Source organism: Lepus europaeus, chromosome 1 (genome assembly GCF_033115175.1).
Source record: "Lepus europaeus isolate LE1 chromosome 1, mLepTim1.pri, whole genome shotgun sequence".
Taxonomy (NCBI): Eukaryota; Metazoa; Chordata; class Mammalia; order Lagomorpha; family Leporidae; genus Lepus; species Lepus europaeus.
The window spans coordinates 101,336,172-101,353,086 of record NC_084827.1 but is presented as its reverse complement, the minus strand read 5'-3'; the positions used below and the strand labels follow the sequence as shown (position 1 = coordinate 101,353,086).

Here is a 16,915-nt window from a genome sequence, read left to right as displayed (position 1 = left end):
TACTGCACAGCAGTTAAAAATACAAAATCTGTTCATTTACAGCTAAATGGATAAATCTGGAAAATATCATACTTAGTGAAATAAGCCAGTCTCAAAGGGACAAATATCATATGTTCTCCCTCATCTGTGACAACTAACAGAGCACCTAAAAGGAAACCTGTTGAAGTGAAACAGACACTATGAGAAGCAGTTACTTGAACAGCCCTTGTGCTGACTGTCCAGGAACACTTTATTATTTCACTTTGTCTATTTCTTTATTCTTTTTTTCCTTCTCTACTTAATACCATTGGCTAAACTCCTTACTTAACATAGAATTAATCATACATGTATTAAGTCAATTGAAAATAGATCCCAGTTAAAAATAAGAGTGGGAATGAGAGAGGGAGGAGCTGTACAGATCAGCACACATTCCCACAGACCTACCCTTAAGAGGTGAAGCTTAAGGGGTGAACTTGCCATGGGGCTCCAAATCCCATTTAACTGGGTGGCACTAATCCCATCTTATGTGAAAAAGTGATCATAGTAAGTATGGAATTGATCATATACATAGAGATCATGAGTCAAAGGGATCACATAAATAAGACCAAGTGCCTGGTAATAACAATAGAAAGAATTACAAAGGAAAAAGCTGAAAATTAACAACTGAAGAATCTCTAGAACATATTGTAAACACATGGAGACTGAACAACATGCTCCTGAATGAACAATGGATCATAGAAGAAATCAAAAGAGAAATAAAAAATTTCTGGAAACAAAGATTATAATACAAGAAATCAAAATTTGTGGAATACAGCAAAAGCAGTGTTAAGAGGAATGTTTATAACAATTGGTGCCTACATCAAGAAACTGGAAAGTCACCAAATAAACTATCTTTGTGGTTAGAAAAGATACATGGTTTGTTTGTGATTATTTTTTTGAGTTTGCTGAAACTTGTTTTATGGCCTTCTGATTCTTTTAGGCAGAAGTGAAATCCTGGTAAGAAACAACAGCTGCAGTCGTGTGTGTGGATGTCCTGGTTAATGGTTAAAAAAAAAAGCCGTTCATTCTTTATCTGAAAAACATTTTTATACTGTTTTTTTTTAAAAACTATACGATAGTTTATAAATGTTCAGTTTAGGGGACCGGCATCGTGGCTCACTTGGTTAATCCTCCACCTGCGGCGCCGGCATCCCATATGGGCGTTGGGTTCTAGTCCTGGTTGCTCCTCTTCCAGTCCAGCTCTCTGCTGTGGCTCAGGAGTGCAGTGGAGGATGGCCCAAGTCCTTGGGCCCTGCACCTGCGTGGGAGACCAGGAGGAAGCACCTGGTTCCTGGCTTCGGATCAGCACAGTGCACTGGCTGTAGTGGCCATTTGGAGGGTGAACCAACGGAAAGAAGACCTTTCTCTCTGTCTCTCTCTCTCACTGTCTAACTCTTCCTGTCAAATAAATTTAAAAAAAAAATGTTTAAAGCCTTATTTTTTTTGACAGGCAGAGTGGACAGTGAGAGAGAGAGGCAGAGAGAAAGGTCTTCCTTTGCTGTTGGTTCACCCTCCAATGGCTGCCGTGGCCGTTGCGCTGCGGCCGGCACATTGCGCTGATCTGAAGGCAGGAGCCAGGTGCTTCTCCTGGTCTCCCATAGGGTGCAGGGCCCAAGAACCTGGGCCATCCTCCACTGCACTCCCTGGCCACAGCAGAGAGCTGGCCTGGAAGAGGGGCAACCGGGACAGAATCCGGCGCCCCGACCAGGACTAGAACCCGGTGTGCCGGAGCCGCAAGGAGGAGGATTAGCCTATTGAGCCACGGCGCCGGCCTAAAGCCTTTTTATAAAGCATTTTTCTTTATTCCTTATACTTTGACTTCCTTGTTTGTAGGGAGGAATAGTCAGACATTGGGTCATATACTGGGAGCATAACCTATTTTTATAGTCATGTTGCATATTTTATTTGGTTTATAGCTTTGTACTTTTGCTTTATTTCATTTTTAGAATGAAAATCTTTTGCAGTTCATTTAGTCTTTCTAGCACTTAGCATAGTGGCTTTAGTGTTCATATCTGTTCTTTCAGATAACAGTTTTTTTTTTTTTTTTCCTATTTTGAACCTTTACCTGCCCTGATGAGCTTTTGTTCAGTGAAGTACTGGCTGTCTTTATTGTGAGCCATTTCATAGGAGGCTTTATTTTGTGCCTACAGAGTTATAGATTTCACTTATTTCCTTGCCACCCTCAGGCTAACTTTGTAATAATTATTTTTATAGGTGGTTGCCTATATATTGAATTCCCTTTATTTACCTTTAAAATAGTAGTGATATTTATTTTCAGTAATTCTAGGAAGCATAAGAAGGATTTTAGTGTTATCATAATTTATCAGTGTTATGAAGATTTATTGGAATTACAAGATATGTAAATTACCTTTGATTGTTTATTTACAGAAGAAGAAAATGTTTTGCTAGTGCCAGATTTTAAAAAATTAAAGCATTCACTATTTTAGTCTTTGCAGTCAATTATTTTCTTGCCATCAGGCCCTAAAATTGCTTGTGGTACTGTTTAAAATTAATTTTGTAGTATAAAATTACCCCCTCCCTAGCCTTTGCTAAGTACACTGTTTCTTCCATCCATTACTGAGTTCTTGAAACCACTGAACAGGCAGTATTCCAGTTAATTCCTTGTATGTATAGATACCAGAGCATGAGGATTTTTAATTTTTGTGTTCTTTAGCCACTCAAAGATTATTGAGTAAATAAGTGAAGTCATGTTGGGTTAAAAATAAATTTTGTGTGTGGTCAGCTTACTAATTTCTCTCACTTGCTGTTTGTAGGTTTGGAACTAAAATATAAAAGTACACTAAGTGGGCACTGTGCTCCTGTTCTGGCCTGTGCTTTTTCCCACGATGGGCAGATGCTAGTCTCAGGGTAAGTTATTTAATTTTCTTAAACCATTTTGACGTGAAATAGAGCAGACATCAGAAAAGCACCTAAGAGAAAACTCTTGATGAGTTATTATAACTCTAGCAATGAAAAGCACTACTCAGGTCAAGAAAGAATAGTGCTGCTTCTGTGTCTGAAACCGTTACTTTGCAAGCGCCTCTTTTTGGTGACACTTCAGATCATATGCAGTGCTGCTTTTTGAACATTTTAAACTGATTTCAGATAAACCGTATTGTATGAGTTATTTTGTGTCTGGCTTTCTTTACCCAGCGTTATGAGTGTGCTGGTGAAATTCACTCACATTGGTGTAGCTGTGGTTCACTAATTGTCATTGCTGTCTAATATTCCACGGCATGTAGACATCACAGTATAATCCCTTTTAGTGTTCTTGGACGTATGGATCATTTCCAATTTAGCAGAAGCAATTACAATAATTCTGTGAATATGTTTTCTCTCTTTGTGTACATGTTCCTGCATTTCTGTCAGCTAAATACAAAGGAATGGAATTTCTGGATCATAGAATACTTCAATTTCCAATTTTGCTAGATGACACTGAAGTGTTTCCAAGTGATTGGATAATTAATATTCCTGTGGCAATGCTCTTTCTTTTTTTTTTTTTTAAGATTTATTTATTTATTTGCAAGTCAGAGTTACAGAGAGGGGAGAGGCAGAGACGGAGAGAAAGGTCTTCCATCTTATGGTTCACTCCCCAATTGCCCGCAATGGCTGGAGCTGCGCCAATCTGAAGCCAGGAGCTTCCTCCAGGTCTCCCATGCGGGTGCAGGGGCCCAAGGACTTGGGCCATCTTCTACTGCTTTCCCAGGCCATAGCAGAGAGCTGGATCAGAAGTAGAGCAGTTGGGACTAGAACCAGCGCCCATATGGGATGCCAGCACTTCAGGCCAGAGCATTAACCTGCTGTGCCACAGTGCTGGCCCCCAGCAATGTTCTTTCTTGTCCTAACCTATACTTGGTATTGCAGGCCTTTTAATCGTCAGTTAGTCTAACAGATGTCTGTTGTTACTGTACTATGCTTCTAATTGGCGTTTCTCCAAGGCAATGAGCTTGAAACCTTTATTAGCCATACGTATGTCCTCTTGTGACGTGCCTGTTTGTGTCTGTTGCTCATTTTTCCTTGGGTTACCTTTTTCATATTGATTTGTTTTGGTTGATGTGTGTGTGTTTATGTGAGCCCTTTGTTGGTTATGTATGTTTCAAGTATCTTACCAGCCTGTGGGTTTACTTTTGCGTGGTTGGTAATTTTAGCATAGTCAGTTTCTTTATGTTCTCTTTCTCCAGAGCAATGCAGTGGTGTGATAACCAAGCAACACCCTAAACAGCTCAGGCCTGTAAGGGCTTTACGGGGTTCTCCAGCAGTAAATGCCTTGGATGTATATGGTGTGAATAGAAACTGCTAGGGGTTTCCTGTTGACTTTTTTCCCACTGAACAAAGTTTCTCTTGGTTCAGGGTTGGTGTGGAGAGATGGATTGACAGCTGCTGTGTACTTAGTTTCCTTTTAAGGCCATTGTATATCTCTGCTGTGTAGTGTTTAGTCCTGTGCTTACTTTCTAGCCTCACACCCCATAGGTAATCTTCCATTCTGTGCTGCCTGAGACTGGGGGGGTGGTAATAGAGGAGGCAGTCTCTCCATCACTTGGCTCAGTTTCAGAGGCTCAGTGGGTGGGTACTAGCCTGGGGAAGGGTCTGGGCTCTGCCTGGCAGTAGATTTCACTGCGGCAGGCATGGTACTGGGCCTGGCACTAAGGCATACAGTGAGTTCTACCCCAAGGGCCACATTGTGCTGCTTGAAATTGAGGCAGCAGGTGGGCAACTCTTTACTTCCCGTCTTTCTTAATGTGTCTTGTCTCGCTGTATACTAAACCTGGGCACTGTGATGTCTTACCTGGCTTCCCCATTTCTTCCTCAGATGTATTGGTGTGTGACTAGCTCTTCAAATGGGTGTATTTGTGAGAAGATGATTGGTGGAGGACTTCCTGAACCTTTTAAAGTTTCTTATTTTAAAATTTTTGTATACAAAATTCTTATACCTTTGATATCTTCTGTGCCTTTGTGAACTGGCTAATAACTACTAGTGTAGTGTAAACAGTGATGTGAGGTGTCTTTGCCTCGTTCTTCCTTGGTGAGGGGGAAGCTTTCATTATTAAATATGACTTTTGTAGGCCTCAAGGAATTAAGTTTTGTTAGTTTTTTTTTTTTTTTCCTAGTGTTGGATTTCATCAGATGATTTTTCTTCCTGTGTCTTTTGAAATGACCATATAATTTTTCTGTGGGTGAATTACAGTGGTTTTCAAATGCTAAACCAACCTTGCTTTGTTGGGACAAATACAACTTAGGACTTTTTTTTAAATTGCTTTGGAGAAATTTGTCTCATTTTAATTTAATTTAATTTAATTTAATTTTTTTATATTTTTTTGACAGACAGAGTGGACAGTGAGAGAGAGAGGGAGAGAGAGAGAGAGAGAGAAAGGTTTTCCTTTGCCGTTGGTTCACCCTCCAATGGCCACTGCGGCCGGCGCACTGCGCTGATCGAAGCCAGGAGCCAGATGCTTCTCCTGGTCTCCCCTGCAGGTGCAGGGCCCAAGGACTTGGGCCATCCTCCACTGCCTTCCCGGGCCATAGCAGAGAGCTGGCCTGGAAGAGGGGCACCCAGGACAGAATCCGGCGCCCCGACCGGGACTAGAACCCGGTGTGCCTGCGCCGCAGTTGGAGGATTAGCCTATTGAGCCGTGGCGCCGGCTGGTCTCATTTTAATTTTTACTTTGAATGTGTTTAATTGTTCCTTTGAGTATATTTTTTCTCTGGCTTTACTTTTAAAATTTCTCTTTGTGGTTTTCTACAAGTTTCTACAAGTTCACTTCAGTGTATCTTTATTCAGTCTACTTGGAATTTATTGAGCGTTTATTATATCTGTTGTGATATTTCATCAGTTTTGGGAAATGTTAACTCATTTTCTCTTTAGATATCACCTGTACCTTTCTTTTTTTCTCTAATTCTAGAACTTTAATTAAACGCAAAGTGTACTTTCTCATTGTAAACCTGATGTGTCTAATCCTCTCATGTTTTTCCTTGTTTCTCTTCTGTTTCCTGTGTTTCCTTCTGAATTATTTACTATTTCTCGTTTCAGCTAATGCGATGCTAAACTGGTCACTGGAGTTCTTAATTTTGCTTATTTTATTCTTTGACTCTAGCATTTTTATTTGGCTTTCTTTTTTAAGTCTACTCTGACTTTTTGTGATTTTTAGTTTTCTATTGAAATTTTTAACCTTGGCTTTTATTGTTCAAAGCCTTAATTTCTGAAGTCATCGGTTTGGAACACAGTAGCATGATTTAATTACTTTCTACTCTCCTTTTGAATACTTTTATGTACTTTATCTTCCCTCGCTTTCCTGTCTCGTCTAGCAGGCAGTAGCATTCCAGCCCATGTTCATGGTTCTTCACAGCAGGCATTCGCATGTGGGATGCGGGCATCTTTAGTGGCATCTTCACTACTATGGCAAATGCCTACTCCTACATATTTTTCTATGTAATCCAAAACATCAAAGAGTTGTATAGCATCATTTTACCTCTTTGTTATTGCTGCTCTTTCTGAATGGACCTTTTACCATTGGCATTTCAAGACAGCTCTTTTGAGACTCACTGTGTTCATTCAGGAAGAGTTGTTGAGGACTTCATTTCTGTTTCATAAATCCTCGCTGTAAAGAACTTGGTAGAAGTAGTTCTGTTAGCGGTCAGTCTAGGGAATGGGTATCTTTTTTCCAAGCGCTGGATTGTGTTTATGTCATAAATTGTGTAACTGGTTATATTTCTATTTTTGCATTGTTGTGGAAGAAGCTCAGAAGTAACCTTGCAGCCCTCCTTAGCCAAGTAGATTGGATCTTATGTGTATTTTGCACTCATCTTAACCTTCATTGCTCTCCCTAATTTCATCCTTGTGTGCCTTTCCTCTGTAGTTTCCTCACATAATATTTATCTTGTTTTTGTCATGTCTTGTAAGAGACTGCACATCCTTTCTGTGTGAGAAGAAACAAATGGATTGAAAATGAAAATATTGATGTATAAAATAAATCTTTAACTTTAGGAGCATACTTGACCTTGAGAACTAACTGTTGGTAGCTTCATTTGATGACTTCTGTGGCCACTGTGCAAAGTTAGTTTGGAACAAAGTGCTTTAGGTGCTGACGTATGTTGCTATCCAGCATCTTGGCAGTGTAATGGATCTGCTTTGTTTTTTGTATGCTCTGCCATGTCCTACATGTAATTTCATGTGTTACTGATCTTGCCCAGTAGCTGTCTAGATAATAACTATTGTATTTTCTTTTGTGTTCTTGCACGAGCACAGTTGCGGTTTTGGAGAACTACAAAACCTTAGGGATGGAGTATCAGAGGCTTGAATACTAGTACCTGCCGCGTAACGAAAAGTCAGGTGCGGCACAGATTTGCTGGAACGTGTGTACTGAAAAGTTGGAGGAAGATTTATAGCGTGCAGAAAGTTTACAGCCAGGGACATCAAACAGTTGGAATTTTTGTTTATTGTTGATTCTATGTCAAATTAGGGGGTATGTTCAGGCTTTTCTATTTTCATAGTTCAGAGGTTTTTTGAGTCTGCTCTTGAGTCAACATTTTAGTCAAGTGAGAGGCAATAGGAGGTGAGTTTAAAATCCTTTTTATCTCTGATATTCTGTGGGTCTCTGGATTCTTTTTGCTTAAATTTGTAAGACTTCTAATAGTTTCTGATAGACTTCCAATAGTTGGGCCTTTTACTTCTCCATTCATTCCTTTATCTCATCCACAAGTGAACCTGTCCCACTGCCTTCACCTGCTATCTACTTGCTACTTGTGAAATTGAATTCCTTGGATAGACACTCAAGGTGCTTTATCCTTTCAAATATCCTGTCTACATTTTCAGCCTAACTGCTTGCAGTTCCCATATGTGGACTTCTGCATGTTACCCTATTTTCTGTCTTCCCTGTTCAGTACTCATAAAGATTACTAATGGTGATCCTGCTTCTCAAGAGAGATGTCAAAAAATGATTTAGTTTTAATTGCATCTGGTGGTAGTCTCAGAAGGTGGAATTTCCTGTTAGTTTTGTTGTTTTGACACCAGTGAGGATTGTATTTGAGATACAGTGTAATGGGAACCAGATGGAAGGACCATTTTCTATGTAAAATTAGCATGACTGAGTTCTAGCTGTTTCCAAATGAAATTTTGGCTATTAATATGTTTAGAAGGGCCGGGCTCAAGTAAGCAAGTAACCAAAAGTCAGTTCACCCAATAACCAGTTCACTTATTTTTTTAGAGTGTATTAATTTCAGTTGGCTGGTTTCCCTTTTGTCATCATAAAATAATTTTTAAAAAAATGTTGTGTTCCTTTATTTTAATCTTACTTGAATGGCAGAGAGAGAGATTAAGATTAAGGTGTCAAAAGAGATTTTCCATCTGTTGGTTCACTCTCCAAATACCTACAATAGTCAGGGCTGGGGCAGGCCAAAGCCAGGAGCACCATCCTGCATGTGGATGACAGGGACCCAAGTACTTGGACCATCTGCTGCTTTTCCAGGCACATTAGCAGGAAGTTGAATTGGAAGTGGAGAGCCAAGATTCAAACCTGCACTCCAGTATGAGATGAAGGTGGCACAGAGAGCATTTTAAACTGTTGTGCCAGAATGCTTGTCCCAGTTGTCATAAATCTTTATTAAAAAAAAAAAAAGTTGGAAAAAAAAATTCACTCCTGATTCCTAGTCATGTTGCTGTAGCTAGAGACTTGGTTTTCTTATCTTTTATTAAGGTGTTTTCATGCATGGGTAGTTGTTCAAATTGATGTTTCTGTAATGGGATGAGTACCAGGAAGCCCTAGTGTGCTATCTTGCTAGCATCACTCCTTAGTAGTTGTTGTTTTTAAGATGCTCAGAACTAATGGAATTTTCCCCAAGAATTCTAGGTATTCCAGAAGTAAGAGTTTGTACCTTGAGGAATCTAGGACTGCATAAAGTGCCTGTAAATTATGTCTAATGTACATACTCAAGTCATGTTAGCTGCTAATATTATTTCTGACTGGATTGTCTTTCTGTCTTAATTGTGTAACTGGTTATATTTCTATTTTTGCATTGCTGTTGAAGAAGCTCAGAAGCGACTTTGCAGGGTGTCGTCCCCCCCATTGCCCCCACAGCCCTCCTTAGCCAAGTAGATTGGATCTTACATGTATTTTGTACACTCATCTTAACCTTCATTTCTCTCCCTTGGTTTCATCCTTGTGTTCGTTTCCTCTGTAGTTTCCTCACATAATATTTATCTTGTTTTTGTCACATTTTGTAAGAGACTGCAAATCCTTTCTATATGGGAAGAAACATTAATGCATTGAAAATAAACGGTGATGTATAATTCCTATTTGGAACTGATGACATTGATTTTATAGTTGATATCATATGATGAACATTGAATGGCCTACTGAGCAAAGAATGGATTTCAAACCTCCTAATAAGTGTGATCAGCTACCTTTTAGTAATAATAAGTATAGATATTATTTAGAAAGTATTAACATTTATATTGCTGATATACAAATACTATTTTCGCACCATGCATTGTATAACAGGGTGGTGAAAAACACTATTATTAATATTAGAGAAAACAATAGAAGTAAATTTATTTGTTTTTTTAAACAATTATTTTATTTATTTGAAAGAGTAACAGAGGTAGAGCTAGAGAGAGAGAGAGGTCTTCCATTCCACTGGTTCACTTCCCAAATGACCGTAATGGCCAGAGCTGAGCTAATCTGAAGCCAGGAGGAGCTTCTTCTGGGTCTCCCATGTGGATGCAAGGGCCCAAGGACTTGGGCCATCTTCTACTGCTTTCCCAGGCCACAGCAGAGAGCTGAATTGGAAGAGGGGCAGCCGGAACTAGAACCGGCGCCCATATGGGATGCCGGTGCCGCAGGTGAAAGATTAACCTACTGTGCCACGGAGCTGGCCCCTGGACTTGGGTCTTAATTAAACATCCTAGATGCCTATTCTGTTTATGGCTATGTAGTATAAATAGAATATGCCATTTTAAATAGTTATTTTTTGACTTACGTATCATATAATTTTTTAATAAAAGTTTATTACATTTGAACTGTAAGAGACTGCTTTCTCGGTGTTTGTATGTCACTATTAGCCTTTTCTAAAAATGTTATAGAAGTGCTAGAAAAATATTAATTATTTAAATGGTATAATTTCTTTTTATAGACCTTTTCACTCATAATTTCCTTTTTTCCTTCCAAAGATCAGTGGATAAGTCTGTCATAGTATATGATACTGTAAGTATTTCAAAATCTTGTGACCTATGTAAATTATTTATTAGAATATTAAATTAAATTTACATAGACATAATAGAAAAATCTCTTTTTTGTTTAGTTTGCCCAAAAATATATACATTTTCATAAATACTAAAATAATTATGCAAGTATTTGTTCTGAGGCAAGCTTGCCCTTAAATATTTAATTAACAATTTTAAGATGGGCAGTTTTCTTTTTTAAAGATTTATTTATTTATTTGAAAGGCAAAATTACAGAGAGGCAGAGAGAGAGAGAGAGAGGTCTTCCATCTGTTAGTTCACTCTCCAGATGGCCCTGATGGCTGGAGGTGTGCTATCTGCAGCCAGGAACCAGGAGCTTCTTCCGGGTCTCCCACGTGGGTGCAGTGGACAAAGGACTTGGGCCATCTTTCACTGCTCTCCCAGGCCACAGCAGAGAGCTGCATCAGAAGTGGAGCAGCTGGAACTGGAACTGGCGCTCAAATAGGATGCTGGTATTGCAGGTGGCGGCTTTACCCGCTATGACACAGCACTGGCCCCAAGGTGGACAGTTTTGAAATCTGATCATAAAAGATAAAGATTGAAAAAGCACCAGAATAAAGAAAATATATTCAGTCAATTATTAAGTATTCATGAATGTGTACATCAGGGTTTTTAGAGAGTGCACTTGATAGTGGAGCACCATTCTCAGAGTTTTGAGATTTAGAGACTAGCATAAGAGTGAATTATCCTGGGACTAGAAAAATGATATTTTTTTGTGGATCCATCTGGGCAAAAAATCAAATTGCCTGAGTATGCAGAAAAGTGAATGTCTGACATATAACGAGATGTGGTATTCTCCAAGATAAATCAGTGTTGAATGGAGCCATGTAATGATTGAGTTCACTTTGTAGTTATGCCAGCAGTTAGAGGAGTAAATCACCAAAATATAGTAGGGTCCAGCAGATAAGCTAAACTATTTCTTTAAAATACATCCTTAATGGGGCCAGCACTGTGGCTCATTTGGTTAATCCTCCACCTGTGGCACTGGCATCCCATATGGGCGCTGGTTCTAGTCCCGGTTGCTCCTCTTTCAGTCCAACTCTCTGCTGTGGCCCGGGAGGGCAGTGGAGGATGGCCCAAGTGCTTGGGCCCCTGCACCCGCATGGGAGACCAGAAAGAAGCACCTGGCTCCTGGCTTTGGATCGGTCCAGCGCCGTTAGTGGTGACCATTTGGGGAGTGAACCAATGGAAGGAGGACCTTTCTCTCTCTCTCTCTCTCTCACTGTCCATAACTCTACCTGTCAAATAAAAAAAAAAAAAACACATCATTAATATTTCTCCTGGCCTTTTCATGAGATTTTACATTCACAAAATGGTTACAACACTAAATGTTCTCTGTAAAATATCTCTGGGTCCCAAACATCTTTGAATGTTTGAAGTGTATGTATATATTACATGATATGTGTTTATGTGTTTTGTAATATATTCTTATATCTGTGTCAGGTATATATAATTATATACCTGAGTGTACTTGAATTCCAAGTGACTGACAACTGCTCACTGGTTTGTAGTGTGTCCAAATCAAATATAGAAAAAATGCAAATTATATTAGATGGTTCAGTTATCATTAGTAAGTTCAAACAAATCAGCAAGAGCCACGGATGGACTGCACTAAAATTTGTAACAGGTATGAGTTACAGTAATGCTGACAATTAAGAAGGTGAAATACCTGATAATACTCTAACTAATGCCATTTCCTATTTATTGAATGAAGTTTTGATTTTTTAGTCAGTAATAAATATTAGAATAAATTTAGCACATAAACCATTTATGTCAGGTGAGTGTTCATTATAATTGTTAGTCTTGCCTGAATAAATATAAACTTTTCTTTGTTGTTTTTCAGAATACTGAGAATATTCTTCACACGTTGACTCAGCACACCAGGTCTGAACTTAACAACCTTGCTGTGTGTTAATTAATTGGCTAATTAAAAAATTAGAAGATATATAAAAGTTGTTTTTAATAACTAGGTATGTCACAACTTGTGCCTTTGCACCCACTACCCTTTTACTTGCTACTGGTTCAATGGACAAAACGGTGAACATCTGGCAGTTTGACCTGGAAACACTTGGCCAAGGTTAGTAAGTACATCATCTGTCACCCAGCGCAACCCCACTGTCCATTAAAATCAGCAATTCAACAAATCTGACAAGTACTCACATTGCTTTTCTCAATATAAAGAATACATTCCAGTGTAATACAACTTAGACATTTTAGAGAAGCTAGTGTTAAGGTAGCTGACCCATGTTAAAATTGTTGGTAAATGCTTTGGGTGCATGCTTGTGTGTATTACTAGTCGCATGGTGCTGCAGGCTGTTTGTTTATACTTTACACTAGCTTTTTAGATAAATATGTTCTGAGGACAGAAAAGAAGTTATAGTTGTATTTTGTTGGTTTTATTTTCTGTCTCATCAAACAACATTGGTGCTTAATTTTGGAGTTTTATTTTTATCACTGTTGTAGTTAACCAAATAATGGTGCTACTATGCAGTTGACAGAGCAAATAGAATGCTTTTGCTGGTATGAGCTTTATATAATAAAGTTCCAAAAGAGTAGTATTTAATGTAGTATTAAATAGATACTGTTAAATAATGTTGTTTGAAATTCTTAAAAGGAAGTTAAAGTATTAAAACATAAATTTAAGGAAACTATTTACTTTAATTCAGAGTAGAAATGTTTCCGAAAGACTTTATTGTTTGATATTATTTCACTTGCCTTTTTGTTGACTTTTTTAAGCACGGAGCCTGGAAGATCAGCCAAAGCAGTTTACTGAAGATTGGTCAGAGGAGGATGTCTCATCATGGCTTTGTGCACAAGGTTTAAAAGACCTTGTTGATGTATTCAAGATAAATAACATTGATGGAAAAGAACTATTAAATCTTACAAAAGAAAGTCTGGCTGATGATTTGAAAATTGGTAAGATTAGTAGAAAATAGTCAATCTTAAAAATAACAATACCTTAATCTGAGGTTGATTTTAATTCTGTTAATGGTTTATTCTTAATATTCTAGCACTAGAATTATTCTGGTGTATGTTTTTATACAGAAGGAGAGTCTATTTTTATTACATTAGGGAGACAATTTATTTTTTATTTACTTGAAATGTAGAGTTACGGGATTGAGGATGCAAGAGAGAGAGATAGAGATAGGTAGGTAGATAGAGATAGATATCTTCCATCTGCTGGTTCATTTCCTCAAATGGCTGCAATGGCTGGGGCTGGGCCAGGCTGAAGCCAGAAGCCTGCAGCTTCATCCATGTCTCCCACATGGGTGCAGGGTTCCAAGTACCTGTCCATCTTCCATTGCTTTCCCAGGATGCAGTAGCAGAGAGCTAGATCAGAAATAAAGCAGCCAGGTCTCAAGCGGTGCCCATATGAGATGCTGGCAACATAGGCAAGAGGCTTGACCTGCCATGGCACAACACTGGCCCCAAGAAAATATTATATAGCATTTCTTGGGGTAGCTAACACATCCTGTAATTGTAAGTTTAAAAAAATTGTGATTTATTGTTGATGTTTTAGAAAGTCATTTTAAATTTACTGTTATAACTTCCTTTATATATCAAATATAGTATCTTAGCCTATTTAAATCTCTTGGAAGCTTACGGTTTTTTTAAGAAATTAACAGAATGATGATGATGTGAGATTTCTCAAAAGTTGAGGTAATTGTGTACTGTATGCATACCATACCAAGATAGTTACTTTTGTATCACAAGTAACTTATTTTCCTTATAATTTACTTTTTTCTCTAGCGAGTAGGTAATAGAGTGAGGGTTTCTTTTGATAAAATATTTTTTAAAATTTTATTTCAAGTATACAAGTTTCATGTATTTCATATATGCAGATTTAGGAACATGATACTTCCCACCTACCTTCCCCCTGCCCATGCTCCAGCCCAGCCTCCTCCCTCTCCTATTCTCACTCTTAATTTTAACAAAGATCTATTTTCAGTATACTTTGTACTCATAAAATTAACTCTAAAAAATAACACTAAGTAAAGAGTTCAGGAAATAGTATGAAGAAAAAAACACTGTTCCTCAACAGTAGAGATAAGGGCTGTAAATAGTTACTGAATCTGAAAATGTCCATTTCTCTCCAGTACGTTACATTCTAGGTACTCTGTTAGTTACCCCAGGTCAGGGAAAACATAGGAAACCTGTCTTTTTGGAACCGGCTTATTTTACCAAGTATAATGGTTTTCAGTTGAATCCATTTTGTTGTAAATGATAGGATTTCAGTTTTTTGTTTGTTTGTTTTACAGCTGAATAGTACTCTATAGTGTATACATACCATAATTTCTTTATCCAGTCATCAGTTGATGGACATCTGGGTTGATTCCATACCTTAGCTATTGTGAATTGAGCTGCAGTGAACATGGGGGTACAGATTACTCTTTCATATGCCAATTTATTTTCATCTGGGTAAATGCCCAGGAGTAGAATTGCTTGGTCATATTGTAGGTCTGTATTCAGATTTCTAAGGTGTCTTCATACTGTCTTCAACACTGGCTGCACCAGTGTACATTCTGCCAACAATGGAATAGCGTACCTTTGCCCCCACATCCTTGTGGGCATTTATTATTCTGTATGAGAGCCATTCTAACTAGGATGAGATGAAACTTCATTGTGGTTCTGATTTGCATTTCCTGATGATTTTTTGAAGTATCGGGCAATTTGAATCTCCACTTTTGAACAATGCCTGTTCAAGTCCTCTGCCCGTTTCTTCACTGAGTTGTTTGTTTTGTTGTTGTTGAATTTCTTGAGCTCTTTATAGATTGTGGATGTTAACCCTTTAACAGTTGTGTAGGTTGAGATATTTTCTCCCATTCTGTCAGTTACCTCTTTGCTGAGTGTTTCCTTTGTAGTGTAGAAGCTTCTCAGCTTGCTGTAATCCCATTTGTCTCTTTTTTTTTTTTTTTTTGACAGAGTGGACAGTGAGAGAGAGAGACAGAGAGAAAGGTCTTCCTTTGCCGTTGGTTCACCCTCCAATGGCCGCCGCGGTTGGTGTGCTGCGGCCGGCGCACCGCGCTGATCCGATGGCAGGAGCCAGGTGCTTATCCTGGTCTCCCATGGAGTGCAGGGCCCAAGGACTTGGGCCATCCTCCACTGCACTCCCTGGCCACAGCAGAGAGCTGGCCTGGAAGAGGGGCAACCGGGACAGAATCTGGTACCCCGACCGGGACTAGAACCCGGTGTGCCGGCGCTGCAAGGTGGAGGTGTAATCCCATTTCTCAATTTTCGCTTTGATTGCTTGTGCTTCTGGGTATTTTCCAAGAAGTCTTTGCCTATGCTAACATCTTGCAGAGTTTCCCCAGTGTTCTGTAGTAATTTGATGCCATAAGGTCATAGATTTAGGTCTTTGATCCATTTTGAGTGGGTTTTTGTGTAAGGCGCAAGGTAAGGGTCTTGTTTCATACTTCTGCAGATGGAGATCCAGTTTTCCCAGCACTATTATTTCTCCAAGGATTGATTTTAGCTCTTTTGTCAAAGATTAGTTGGTTATAGATGAGTGGATTGATTTCGGGGGTTTCTATTCTGTTCCATTGGTCTGCATGTCCATTTTTGTGCCAGTACCAGGATGTTTTGACTATAACTGCCCTGTAGTATGTCTTGAAATCTGATATTGTGATGCCTCCAGCTTTGTTTTGTTGTATAAGTTTGTTTTAGCTATTCAGGGTCTCGTGTTTCCATATGAATTTTAGCATCATTTTTTTCTAGATTTGAGAAGAATGTCCTTGGTATTTTGATTGGTTTCACATTGAATCTGTAAATTGCTTTCAGTAGTATGGACATTTTGATGATTCTGATTCTTCCAATCCATGACCTTGGGAGAGTTCTCCATTTTTTGTATCTTCTTCTATTTTTTTTTTTAATGTTTTGTAATTTGGATCATAGAGATCTTTGACATCCGTGGTTAAATTTATTCCAAGGTATTTAATTCTTCTAGCTATTGTGAATAGGGATTGATCTTAGAAGTTCTTCCTCAGCCATGACATTTCCTCTGTATACAAAGGCTATTTTTTTGTGTTTTTTTAAAAATTTTTATTTATTTATTTGAGAAGTAGAGTTACAGACAGAGGGAGAGACAGAGAGAAAGGTCTTCCATCCGTTGTTCACTCCCCAAATGGCTGCAATGGCCAGAGCTGGGTCGGTCCAAAACCTGGAGCCAGGAGCTTCTTCCAGGTCTCCCATGTGGTTGCAGGGGTCCAGGCACTTGAGCCATCTTCCACTGCTTTCCGAGGCCATAGCAGAGAGCTGGATTGGAAGAGGAGCAGTTGGGACATGAATCAGTGCCCGTATGGGATGCCATGACAGCAGGCAGAGGCTTAGCCGACTATGCCACAGCACTGGCCCCTGTTTGTAAATTTTATATTCTGCCACTTTTCTGAACGCATGAGTTCCAGTTGTCTCAGTAGAGTCATGTGTATATAGAATCATGTCATCTGCAAACAGGGATAATTTGACTTCTTCCTTTTGATTTCTTTTTGATTCCCTTTGATTTCTTTTTCTTGCCTAATGGCTCTGGCCAAAACTTCCAGGACTATATCGAATAGCAGTGGTGGGAGTGGGTATCCTTGCCTGGATCTGGATGTTAGTGGGAATGCCTCCAACTTGTCCCCATTCAGTAAGGTGCTGGCTATGGGTTTGTCCTAAGTTGCCCTGATT

At 38.9% G+C, this 16,915-nt stretch overlaps 1 protein-coding gene across 1 annotated transcript in view; it reads left to right on the top strand.

The window, feature by feature from the left end:
- WDSUB1 (WD repeat, sterile alpha motif and U-box domain containing 1) overlaps nt 1–16,915 on the top strand; it is a 55,145-nt gene that overhangs the window by 14,322 nt on the left and 23,908 nt on the right. Inside the window, exons 5-9 of the mRNA XM_062187111.1 lie at nt 2,793–2,886; nt 10,181–10,214; nt 12,096–12,136; nt 12,223–12,329; nt 12,989–13,168. Of these exons, the coding sequence (XP_062043095.1) occupies nt 2,793–2,886; nt 10,181–10,214; nt 12,096–12,136; nt 12,223–12,329; nt 12,989–13,168 (456 nt within the window). The remainder of the gene's footprint in view (nt 1–2,792; nt 2,887–10,180; nt 10,215–12,095; nt 12,137–12,222; nt 12,330–12,988; nt 13,169–16,915) is intronic.